The sequence below is a fragment of the Apostichopus japonicus genome, chromosome 7, assembly GCF_037975245.1.
Source record: "Apostichopus japonicus isolate 1M-3 chromosome 7, ASM3797524v1, whole genome shotgun sequence".
Taxonomy (NCBI): domain Eukaryota; kingdom Metazoa; phylum Echinodermata; class Holothuroidea; order Aspidochirotida; family Stichopodidae; genus Apostichopus; species Apostichopus japonicus.
Window position 1 is genome coordinate 24,248,536 of NC_092567.1, and position 11,417 is coordinate 24,259,952.

General features: G+C 37.9%; 1 protein-coding gene across 2 annotated transcripts; it reads left to right on the forward strand.

Moving 5' to 3' along the window:
• Nucleotides 1-1,913: 1,913 nt before the first annotated feature.
• On the forward strand, nucleotides 1,914-9,293 carry LOC139969819 (uncharacterized). Of its 2 annotated transcripts, XR_011793809.1 has the most exons (5): nucleotides 1,914-3,285; nucleotides 4,567-4,749; nucleotides 5,478-5,620; nucleotides 6,791-8,239; nucleotides 8,272-9,293. XR_011793809.1 is itself a non-coding variant. In XM_071975106.1 (4 exons), exons 1-4 carry the CDS (start codon nucleotides 1,921-1,923, stop codon nucleotides 6,882-6,884), a joined length of 1,785 nt encoding a protein of 594 aa, XP_071831207.1. In that variant the 5' UTR covers nucleotides 1,914-1,920; the 3' UTR covers nucleotides 6,885-9,293. The 2 variants fall into 2 exon arrangements, 1 of the variants encoding a protein (XP_071831207.1); XM_071975106.1 differs by having other exon boundaries at nucleotides 6,791-9,293.
• Nucleotides 9,294-11,417: the final 2,124 nt, after the last annotated feature.

Below are 11,417 nucleotides of genomic sequence, written 5' to 3' on the forward strand. Positions count from 1 at the left end.
TGGCACTTCCCAGGCCTTGTAAGTTGCATCTAAACATTTTCTCTTTTGAAATTACTAGCGATATCATAAAAACATACAAAAAAAATATGCTCAGGTGGGGGGGGGGGGCGGCTTCGCGCCTGCATACACTAGAGAGCTTCCCATAGCTTTATGTAGTACAGGAAACAGCCTACATCAATAAACCACTTTTGTCCGAGGGGGTAATGTCGACTTTTTTTTCTCTTCAAAAGATTTCTTTACATTCAAAAAATGGGAGTTTCAACCCTTTTTTCACAAAAAAAAGTTGTGAGACCAGTAATAACCTTCAACCACTAAACTTATCAGTTACAAACTAGCTAAGACATAACAGGACTCAAACCGGGAAATTCAAAGACATACGTAGATATATGGCTCTGTTATTGGTGGGGTGGGGGATTTCAAAAAATGGCATTTTTATGGTCAAATTTTGACGAAAATACGCTCTCATTTAAAAAATGTTTTCTCCTGAATGCTTCACGATACCGACAAGATTTCTACCTCTCCAGAACCGGCCAAGTGAGAAACTGGAATACATACAAACAATTTAGCAATAGCGCCTTCACTTTGTGAGTAATACCTAGCAATTCACCCACCTAGAGCATTTTATTGTATCGAATTTAGTCGGACTTATTAATACAACAAGGCCGTTTACGCGACACCTCCCAATAATCCTCTCCCCACCCATTAATTAACTCTTTTAGCCCACCCCCACACTCTCCCCTAATAAAAAGAAACAACAAACAATTGAATCGAACTCAGCCGTCTACGGGCCTTCGTGACTAATATAACACAAGAGAATTGTGAACTGCCATTTTGGGGCGGCTTGCAAATGTCATTGTTTCATTGTCTGGTATTTTTACGTGCCCCTTCATTGCAGCTATAATTATCACCAGACTTATCCATAGTCTGCCATACATGATGCATGACATGGAAGATTAGTGTCTACGACATATTGTCTACAGCGAATGCCTCGCTTTGAAAGGAACAAAAAATAAACTATTGAAATATTCATTACTTAATCGAACAGTAATAGGAATAAATGACGAGAAAAGAAAACCCATTAACTTGGTGCGTTTTACCTATATTTTTCCTTAAATATTTGATAAGTTGTAGTATGATCTTTGTAATAAATGCAAATGTTGTCACCTCCTTGTTGAGTCCCTGAATCTGACGAAAACGAACCCCACCGCCCACCCCAACCCCTTCCCGGCTCATTGAGGATTATTGCCGTAACTAGTAGTCCATAACTCTAATTGTTGTTGTTAATATCTATATAGATCAACTTGCTAGAGTGCAAGCTTATTATGGTAAGAAACTCAAACAAACTCTCGTGCGTACGGTCCTATATAGTACCATCAGTTGGAGTTCTCATATCAATTGTAACAAGTCTGTTGGCTTTCTGGTTAGAATATTCCAACCTTAGATCCACTGTAGGCTACTTTTCGCCAATATTGTAACCTGAAAGTCCCTACATGTAAGAACACTATCCATAAGACTATCGTCCATACACTTCACCCGGTTCTGTAAATTATGTAATTTTCAAAAACAGTTATAAGTTATTCATTTTCCTTTGTAGGCAACATTTTCTTTACATTCTCTGATATGATTCATCCCTGATAAATGAGACTAATTAAAACAATTCTCCAACCGTAATTTACTTAACATACTCAGCCCAACCGATATGTGCCCTGTTATTTCCTTTTTCGGTGTTTTAAGTATTAATGAAGAGGGCAAAGATCAGAAACATTGAACAATGAAGTCTACGTTTGCTGCAAACTTGACTTACATTGCACGAGAAATGTTACCAAAATAGAGTGCAAATGGAAACGAAAAAACTAGCGGCGCTCTTGTAGAAAAGTTTTCAACACGTCAGTATAAAAACAAGCCTAGATAAATATCAAGATGGCTGCCCGCATGAGAAGTATTTGCTGGAGTCTGTATATACTTTCGTTATTTGTGTGTCTTGGTGCTGTGCATTGTCAGCTAGAAAAGCTTCAACCTAAACAGATTCTGGAGAGGATTGAGAAGGGCTGCGTCTTTCTGCTTCTGTCACCTAAAAATGACGTATTGTGGAATAATTTTGTGAATGTAACAATTGCTTTTAAGACTTTGGATAGTCAGGAACCTAGTTCCGCGAAAAACGATATTGACTGTGTACAAGTCGCAAATTGTGCAAACCAGACTGATGTATACATTGGTTACCATGATGGACTTTTCTCATGGAAACAGTCGGAGCCGTTAGCTTTCAAAGAATCTGTTAACGAAGGGACCAGCTTGACTAATGATATTGCTTTCTTTCCAGTTCGTAAGAAAGACAGAAGTTGTCTCCTACAAACGAACCAGCAATTATACCCAAAGGCAGAAGTGTATGGTGGTGAATATGATGCAGAGAGTATGGTCAACTTTTTGAATGCAAAATGTAATTCATTTAGAACTCTTGAAGGAACTTTGAATCCTGCAGGTAAACTGCGAAAAAAGATTTTGCAAAATGTTTTCCAAGTCAAAGAGATCTCTAACTATACAATGAAAAAGCATTGGGATGGAAGAATGGAAATTACCCCTGGAAGACATACAACAACCACTGGCTTTGATACTAAAGAATATTGTGACAGAAATAGCAATGGGCAAAGTGAATGTTATTCAGAAAAGACTAAAGGTAAAGTTTATAAAAATATTTCATCCCCAGAATCTCTACCAAGATGTGAAAGAGTTTCATTTCCCATTTCAGAAGAAGATTTTTTCTTGAAGTATCTTTCAAGATCGAAGCCTTTTATTCTGGAAGGTGCCATAACTCACTGGAAAGCTTTCACAAAATGGACCAAAGAATATCTTCGCAAAAAATATGGAGAAGAAGAAGTTCACATTAAATTAGCCCCTGACGGAGTCTTTGAGGGTGTAGAAGATGCAACCTTATGGGAAGACTATCAGTCGTTTCAAATTCCACCGGAAGTTTCCAAGCAGCTTCCATACCCTGATTTAGTTGTAGTTCGTCCTGGTACCGCAGAGATGAAGTTTTCAGAATTTTCAGATATGATGGATTTTGAAGACACATGTTCATATGAACAGCACAGCAATATCACCAGTAGAGTGTCTGCATATTTGGAGTATACATCTATTAGAAACTATTTCTCGGACCTTGAGAAGGACCTAGAAGAATTAGAAATGGCTGCAGATTTTCTACAACTTAAACATTTGAATATCTGGCTTAGTGATGGTAAAACACTTGGAAAGTTGCACTTTGATCCATTTGATAACCTTCTCTGTCAGGTATGTTCAAATTTTGATGGGGAGGGAAGGGGGTGGGGAGGGAATGGGGTTGGGAACCTTTATGTACAGGGTAGTGGTGGCTAATCCACACTGTGCTGAGCACTGTTATTTTGCACTGAAACGCTTTCACACTGGATAGATTTGTGGAGGTTTTCCAAAAGTACAATGTACTGTATACAAAAGCTTTTTACTGTGAACCTCTAGAGGTTAGACCGTTCATACATACATACTGTACCGACAGTAAACACAGAACTTTCGTAACCATTATCTGACAGAAGCAAGATACACGTACTGCGCATACTGTCAGTATGAGTGCTTTGAAGCTGGCCATGAAAGTTGTACAGCAAAGAAAACATTGGGCCAAGCTGGTTGAAATATTATACAGTTCAACTGTAACTGGTACTTGTTTCAACCTCTGATGAATGATGGACTTGGGAATAGACATTTGTTAACAAAACGTCAGTACCAGTTAAATTCCTGCATTTCTGCTGACCTATCTCAAACTTTAAAAAGATTTAAGTCTTATGAGAGATTACATAGTTTGATGTACTGTACTCCATTCCATAAGTAATTAGTTTTTGCAAGTTACAAAGCCATTTGTTCTACTGTTAACCAGTTAAGTTTCCTCAGGAAGTGAAATCAAGATGGGTTTGATGGATGTGGGACATTTCACCAACCACTGGCTTTGGATAGTTTGAATACTCTTTTGTATACCAGTATGAAAGGGTTGCCTGTCGTCACTTTAAAATTGAACCTAAAGTGGAGCCTATTGTGCCTCACAGTGTAGTAACATATACTGCAACCACAAGTACAGGGGAGGGAGAGTGGGGGTACAGGGGAGTGAGAGTGGGGGTACAGGGGAGGGAGAGTGGGGTACAGGGGAGGGAGAGTGGGGGTACAGGGGAGGGAGAGTGGATACAGGGGAGGGAGAGTAGGGGTACAGGGTAAGGAGAGTGGGGTTCAGGGGAGGGAGAGTGGGGTTCCACCAGACTTTAACAGAATAACAACTTTTTATGATTATAGTCAAACTACTGTAATAATGAGCTGTAACTGTTTATGAACACTTCATACTCCCTCCCCCTCTCTCCCCCCCCCCCCCATGGCACTCGGACACTCAGTTCCACCCAAGAAAGTTTTACAGTTTTAATCCAAGATCTGTTTACAGGTAGTTCACATATTCTTTGATATCAGAAAGTAGCATAAAAGCTGTTCACAATTGATCCTTAACAAATATTGAAATTAGTTTCAAACTCATTGCTGGATTTCTTGTACAACTTGCAGATTCGAGGAAAGAAACAACTGATCATCTTTGAGCCGCATAACAACACACAGCTCTACGAGGCTCACATACCAGAAGCTTTGCTTGGTTTCAACAAGCAGTCCAAAACCTTTAGGAGGAAAACTCGTCTGGACAGCACTTCAATGGTCATGGCTCCAGTGGATATCTTGAATCCAGATTTTGAGGTAAAAGTTATATTTTGCTACCTCATGGTAACAGACTTACCAGACCAGTCACAGACTAGAGGGGGGTATTCTATTCTGCCAATTTCTCCAAATCTAATGTAGAGTACAGACGTTTATTATGTACAATTGATGATACCAGGTACCAAATAGTATGTTTCACTTCTTCACTATATGCAAGATAATGTAGCTGTGGGGAAGGGGGGGGAGAGGGTACCTCTAGCAATGGATTGGTTTTTATGGGGGAAGGGGGTTACCCATAGCAAATGGAATGGTTGTATGGGGTCCATTACCCTACCATTGGTGTGGAGTGTAAAATGTGCATCTAAGGTATTCCGCTTTAGCCAAAATTTCTTTTGCTCTTTTCAAATTGTATGTAATTTCCCAGTCAAGTTTTGGTTTCCAATTTACTTAAAATTCTTGAATCTAAATTTTTCTTGATAAACCCCTTTCTACCATTTTCTGGATCCCTGGTTACATGACATGCAAGATGCTGATTGTCTCCCCACCCCCCCTGTCCCTGCACCCAGCAAAGAAATGGCTACATATATTGGTCATAATGAACTAAGTCTAGGGTAGCTCAGTTATCCAGGACTGAGGATAGTGGCTCCAATCCTGTCCTAGCCAAAAAATTTGCTCATTTTCAAAATTGTTTTATAATTTCTCAGTTAGTTTTTCCGTTGTTGATATATTTGTTACAGTCACTATTATTATTTATCTTTCAATTCCAGAGATTTCCAGAGTTTGCCAATACCAGGCCTCTCAATTGCACAATCGATGAAGGAGATGTCTTATTCATGCCTGCATTCTGGTGGCACGAAGTACAGTCATATCCTAACAGTGCAGAAGGCCGTAATCTAGCAGTAAACTACTGGCACGTATTCTAATTTTCCAACATTCAAAATTTTCCAATAACCCAATTTTCAACATTCCAAAGGATAGATACATCCTGACAATCTTATTGACTTTCTATGATTTTCAGAATGTTTATTGGTCTTTTACTACCGTTGAAAGTTGAGAACTCATACAAAGTTAAAGAAGCGGTGCTCTTCATCTTAACACCCCCCCACCTCCCACCCATAAAAGAGAACTTCTCAAGCTTGCTGATAAACATTGAGTGGATATCTTTCACACTCACATCTGGTTAATAAGGCTAGAGTGACACCAAGTTATGTGATATTAAATAAGTTTTAAGTTTTGTATTAAATATGTTTAGTGATATTATAATCAGTGTATTCTCACTTAGCTTAGAGCTATTCAAATTAAATGGATAAGTTGCTCAAAAAGGCAAATCCTCATATCAGTTTGCATGACAAAGATATGATCATTATTATTATTATAAATTTTTTTAACAAGATATTTTGTGACTGCATAAGTTGCTCAAAAAACATGCCGGAAATATACAGATATGTAGGTCAAAACCAAACCTCATATCATTTTGCATGACAAAGATATTATTATTATTATTAATTTTTTGGAACAATTTGATGATATTTTGTGACTGCATCTGGCAACAGTAGAGTGAATGATGTTATCATAGCATTTTTGAGGGAAAAAAAGAAGAAAAACTTTTGCTTTGTTTTTTCATATCTAAATCATTTTAGATTTCATTGAAAAATTCTTAGAGAAAAATTGCATTTGATGACATTCTAAATACTGAAAACAATAACAGCTAAGGAAACATTCCTAATGGACAAGGACAAGAAGATTATAGTAGCAAAGTGAAGCTATTGAAGAATAGTAACCAAGATGAGATCACACACCAGTACACAGCCTATACTGTGATCCACTTGTTAGGTAGGGTATGATTATGGTTAGGGTAGGTAGGGTAGAGTAAGGGAGGATTTTAGCGAGTCATAATAGGTTAATACATTAAATCAACCGTATCTCAAATCAGTACAAGACATTGGAGATGGGGTTTTCGACTAACAGTGTGAGGCATATTTTACTTCAAGATACTTTCAGCATTACATTTCCTGCTACTTTGAATATCACTTTAAATACTAAATATATATCTAGCTATCTCATTGTTTGTTCTTTTCAGGTATGAGCCATTCTTACAGAAGGAGTTCCCTTGTCAAGAATGTAAACTCGATGTAAATCCCATTTACCGTCATCTTCTGAGACGCTTTTCGTGAAGACCAGTGTCACCTCGGAAGAGAAATGCAAGTTGCTTCACCTATTCATGAACAGAGACCTTGGCTAGAGCATCTTAATAAACAGTAAGGCCCTGACTGTCAGTATAGTGGACCCCAACAGCTCACAGCCCAACACCACCTTCAAGTTTGTTGCTGAGGGAACTTGTTGACCATTTTCTTGCTCTATTTTTTAAAGGCATATGTCTGGAATGCCTTTCAAACTATGCTTTCCAAGCTTTTATGTTTGGTCGCTGGTCGCTGAAAACAAACGACTGTGATTTAAAACAATGTTTAATCTGTCAGTAAACTCTCGCACCCCGTCAGGCGTTGAATTTGTTCTCCAAGTTCCAAACAGCCCCAAACGACTAATGAAATATATTTATCATCTTTTACCAACTTTCTGCAATATCATGGTGTGTCGGTTTCATTCATTCTTTATATCTTTTTAAGTGTATTATTGTTAGGTTTGTGTGTGTGAAATTGGTCTAATATTTCTTGTGGTGGAAGGCTTTAAATAAATATATTCAGAAATGAAATACTTTTATTAATTTTCAAGATTTTATTTCAATTCATAAAGTCATACATTGTCTTTCTGTAATATGTCCCTGTACTTTATAGGTGTCTTTTTTTTGTGTCAGTGGCAAAGTAACAGCATCCAGTAATTGTTACGATAGAGGTGTCTCTTTTGGTTAGGTTTATATTTCATTATTTTTCCAACCATCACCTAGCCTTGCCTCATCTGTGTCTAGTAGTTCACTGAATTTTCACATATTTTTATGTTTTTGATCTTACTTTATGAAATAGCAATTTAAAGGTCGTCGGTGTTGCTTTAACTATGTCCATTTTTTTCAAATCTCAATGACCATTTTGTTTCAGATACTATCAACATATCATGGCCCTAAATCATGAATTGGGGGTGGGGGGGGGGCGAAGATGGTGGGAGGAGGATGCTTTGGGGGAAAGTGCCAATGCCCTTAACTTTTACATTGGTTAATTTCACAGAAGCCTGTTGCTGTAATTGCCAAGTTTATAAAATTAGTCTGATTCTGGTCTCACACCTCATCTCAAACCTGTGAATAAAAAAATACTCCTGAAATGGTCAGGACTACTTTTCGGGGGGATAAGAGCTTCCTTGAAAATACTCTTAAACAGCTTTAGCAGGTTATCCCTGTTTACAGTTTGAAGGCATTACTGGTTACCAGTTCTCAAAGTAGAAGACATCTTTATTGGGTAAATTCAGAAATTGAATTTCTGTCTTATTGCATGCCTTCACCTTGGACTATCTGTCATGGTTTTCATTCTTTTTGCTACTTCCATAACCGGGCAAGGAACCTATGCGGTTGATTTGTTACAAGGTCCCTATTATTTTGATCCCAGGTCATTTGAGGTCGACAGAGGCCAGAATGTGATTATCTTGAGAAGCATAACTGAAATGAAACTTATACGAGCATCATGGATTAACCTTATGGTGTTTGGTAGAGGTCAAAGGTCAACAGAGGTCAATCCCCTTAAAACCTTGGCAGACATATATCAATAAAGGGAAGTTCAGAAAATGTTGTTCGCAATTAAGGAATTCACGTTCTCCAATCATTTTGGTCAGGTTCTAGTGTCATTTGAGGCCGGTAGAGGTCAAAGGGTGGAAATCTTGAAAAGCTCTCTACCTAAAGGTTGGATGAAGCTCCTCTCAGTGTTTTTGTAGATTGCAATGTGCATGTCTACAGTTTTTGGTGATGTCAAAGGTACTGGGCTTAGTCCATACTAGACCAATAGGTTTAACATCACTTTCAGTCTGCCAATGAAAAATAATGGTAAGGTCAGCCGTCTAATCAGATACCCATCAAATTTTAGAAAATTCATATCTTCCTCATACAGAATACTGTCAGGATATGATTTTGACCAAAAAATAGCCCTCCAGCATAATAATGTGGGCGAATCAAGAACAGCAAACGCAATATCCCTCCAATGCTATTTTTAATTTCCTCATATGGCAAAGTAACCACTATGGGAGGGTCTACAGTGGTGCGGAAAGGGTTGTTCATGTCAGTTGATGCCCTAAAGGGATGACCTTAGGCAGAAATTTAGGCTTGATATGTCAAAGTTCAAGAGGGGGGGGGGGGAGAAGACGAAAAAAATGAAGTGCTAGTAATAATTTTTATAGCTATTCCGGTTTTCAAGATACTCAGCTTTAAAGATGATCTTATGGGATGCTCCTTTATAAGGGATTTTCCATCGCTTTAAACTTATTTGTAATTTTGAAAATGAGGGGGAATTATTGAGATGCCCGAATATTTATATGTGAAGTTTGTTGTGGTATGCTTGGTATACATTAATTACATTAATTAATGCATTAATTTGTTGTTTGCAATTAAAAATGTGAAGAAGTGTAGAATAAAAGTATTTGTACATGTGGTCCTAATGTTTACTGAGTTTTCTTTGCATGGGCGGCAGAATAGGGTTCAATCGGGGTTGGAGGAGGGGTAACAAACTTCAAGGGGGAGGGGGGGGGTATTAGGACATGATGTGAATTGAGGGGGCTATCCACAAAGCTAACCTCAAAATTCTCCTACGAAATGAATCCTCTGTTTATGCCATTAAGACTAAAAAGCACATTTTGTACTTATCAAAAGGGGATCTGTGAATGCTTTTCACAAAACAAGGGAAGGCGGGTAATTAGAAACCAAGCTGCAAACTCACCCCCCCCCCCCAAACTCCCACCCCACATAGACAATCTCTCGGCGTCGTTAACTGTAAATCCAGAATCGAGAAAACCAATCGTCCTCAACCCATCCTTACACACTTATGAAAAAAGCTTTGACTCACATAAAAGCGTATCTCACTGTACATATTGCATCAAGCTTCCTCGCCCCCCCCCCCCGAACTGGCTTTCGTTAAAGTGTTGCAAGCCGCGGCAAGGTTACAAGTCTACTGATTTCATTACGCTCCTGGAAATATATCTATTTCCTTCATGATCAATGTCAGCTAACTACATAGGCTACACCAAAGGTCCCCAAGTGTCTACTTACATGACCCTGTATCTTACATCAGGACAATATTTTACGAGCCACCAGACTTAGAAACAATGCCTACAATGCTTGGAAGTTGATATTCAAAGGGGAAATACAATTTGACCGATCGTATATTTTTGTCTGGTAAAATATCAACACATTAACCTCCCCTACTCCCTCGCCCTTCACGATAGTGAAGACCCTGATGATAAAAAGAAAGGTGTTTGCCATTTTAAAATCTCACAAGATCGCTAGCATTTGCCTAGTAAAGTTTCATTTCGTAAAATGAAATAAATTGAATATCGAATAAGGAATTTGAAAGTTTTGCAATCGGCATGTTATTATATCATACTTAGTATTATTACTGTTTGGGCGGAAGAAATGTTAAACCCGAAGAAAAATAATTTCATCAAATACTTTCTCATCAACAATTAGTGAGAGAGAGAAATCCATCAGAGTGTCCTAGTTTGATCTAATTATCATCTTTCTGTTTCTTTTGTTTTAGTAATTCTCGGTAGGTATGGTAATAGTGTTGATGAACTAATTAACGAAGTTTGCTTTAAAGGGATATTCTGGCGACTGACAAAGTAACACAAAAAGTAAAAAAAAAAAATTAAACAATCACACTGTTACTTGAAAAGCATGTATGATTTAAACATTATTAACATAACATTTTCAGTTTAAATTACTATGATGACATTAATTCACACATTATTGCCAGATATTTCATAAAATATTAATCTCAATTTTGAAAGTTCATATATTCGTTATTTACAAAATGTTATGGGATTTGATTTTGGCATGAATACACAGAAACGTTCTCTGAAGCAATCAAATTTAGCCAAACGGAATACCCCTTTAATGTTACACAAACACAGCTTTTGAAATGATTTGACGTTGTGGGCATGACTTGTAGTAATTAGCAATACGACACTTCCAAATCTAAAAAAAATGGGAGCGACTCTTGACAACGACACGATTATCTGACGTGCTTTATACACAGTTGTCAGTCGTAAAATTAAACAGAAAGATAACTGTTGATTTTTACGCTAGAATTTCACTCGAGATAAACAGAACGAAAGAATGATTGAAGTTTCTTCTGACAAAAAGAAAATAAATATGTCAAATCGAGGATGAAATCTGCTAATTGTAAAGTTTGTAAACCACCCCATGACTGCATGCCTACATGCGTTAATTGACATAATAATGAAATATTTGTGTTAATGATAGGATTGTCTCTCCCTCTCTCTCTCTCTAATATTTTTCATATCTGTGAAAAGAATAATAGGGAAAGCGTTGCAGAGGCGTCTCATTGAACTGTTACCCCGAATAATTTCATGACCTGCTTATTTATAGGCAGGTACATGGGCGGCGATCCTGGGGGGGATGGGGGGGATATATCCCCCCCATAAAAATGGGTGGAGGGGATGTAATACACCATATCCCCCCCACCAAATGCCAGGAATAAGAATATTTTCATGCCTTCATTTATGCATCATCGCGAATGTACGGCTCTTTTTAGCTTCAT

Bases quoted from the DNA above. Each gene is read 5' to 3' on its own strand.
- LOC139969819 (XM_071975106.1), top strand. From the start codon at position 1,921: ATGGCTGCCCGCATGAGAAGTATTTGCTGGAGTCTGTATATACTTTCG. The intron at 3,286-4,566 runs GTATGTTCAAAT...TACAACTTGCAG, and splicing joins TTGATAACCTTCTCTGTCAG to ATTCGAGGAAAGAAACAACT. The intron at 5,621-6,790 runs GCACGTATTCTA...TGTTCTTTTCAG, and splicing joins AATCTAGCAGTAAACTACTG to GTATGAGCCATTCTTACAGA.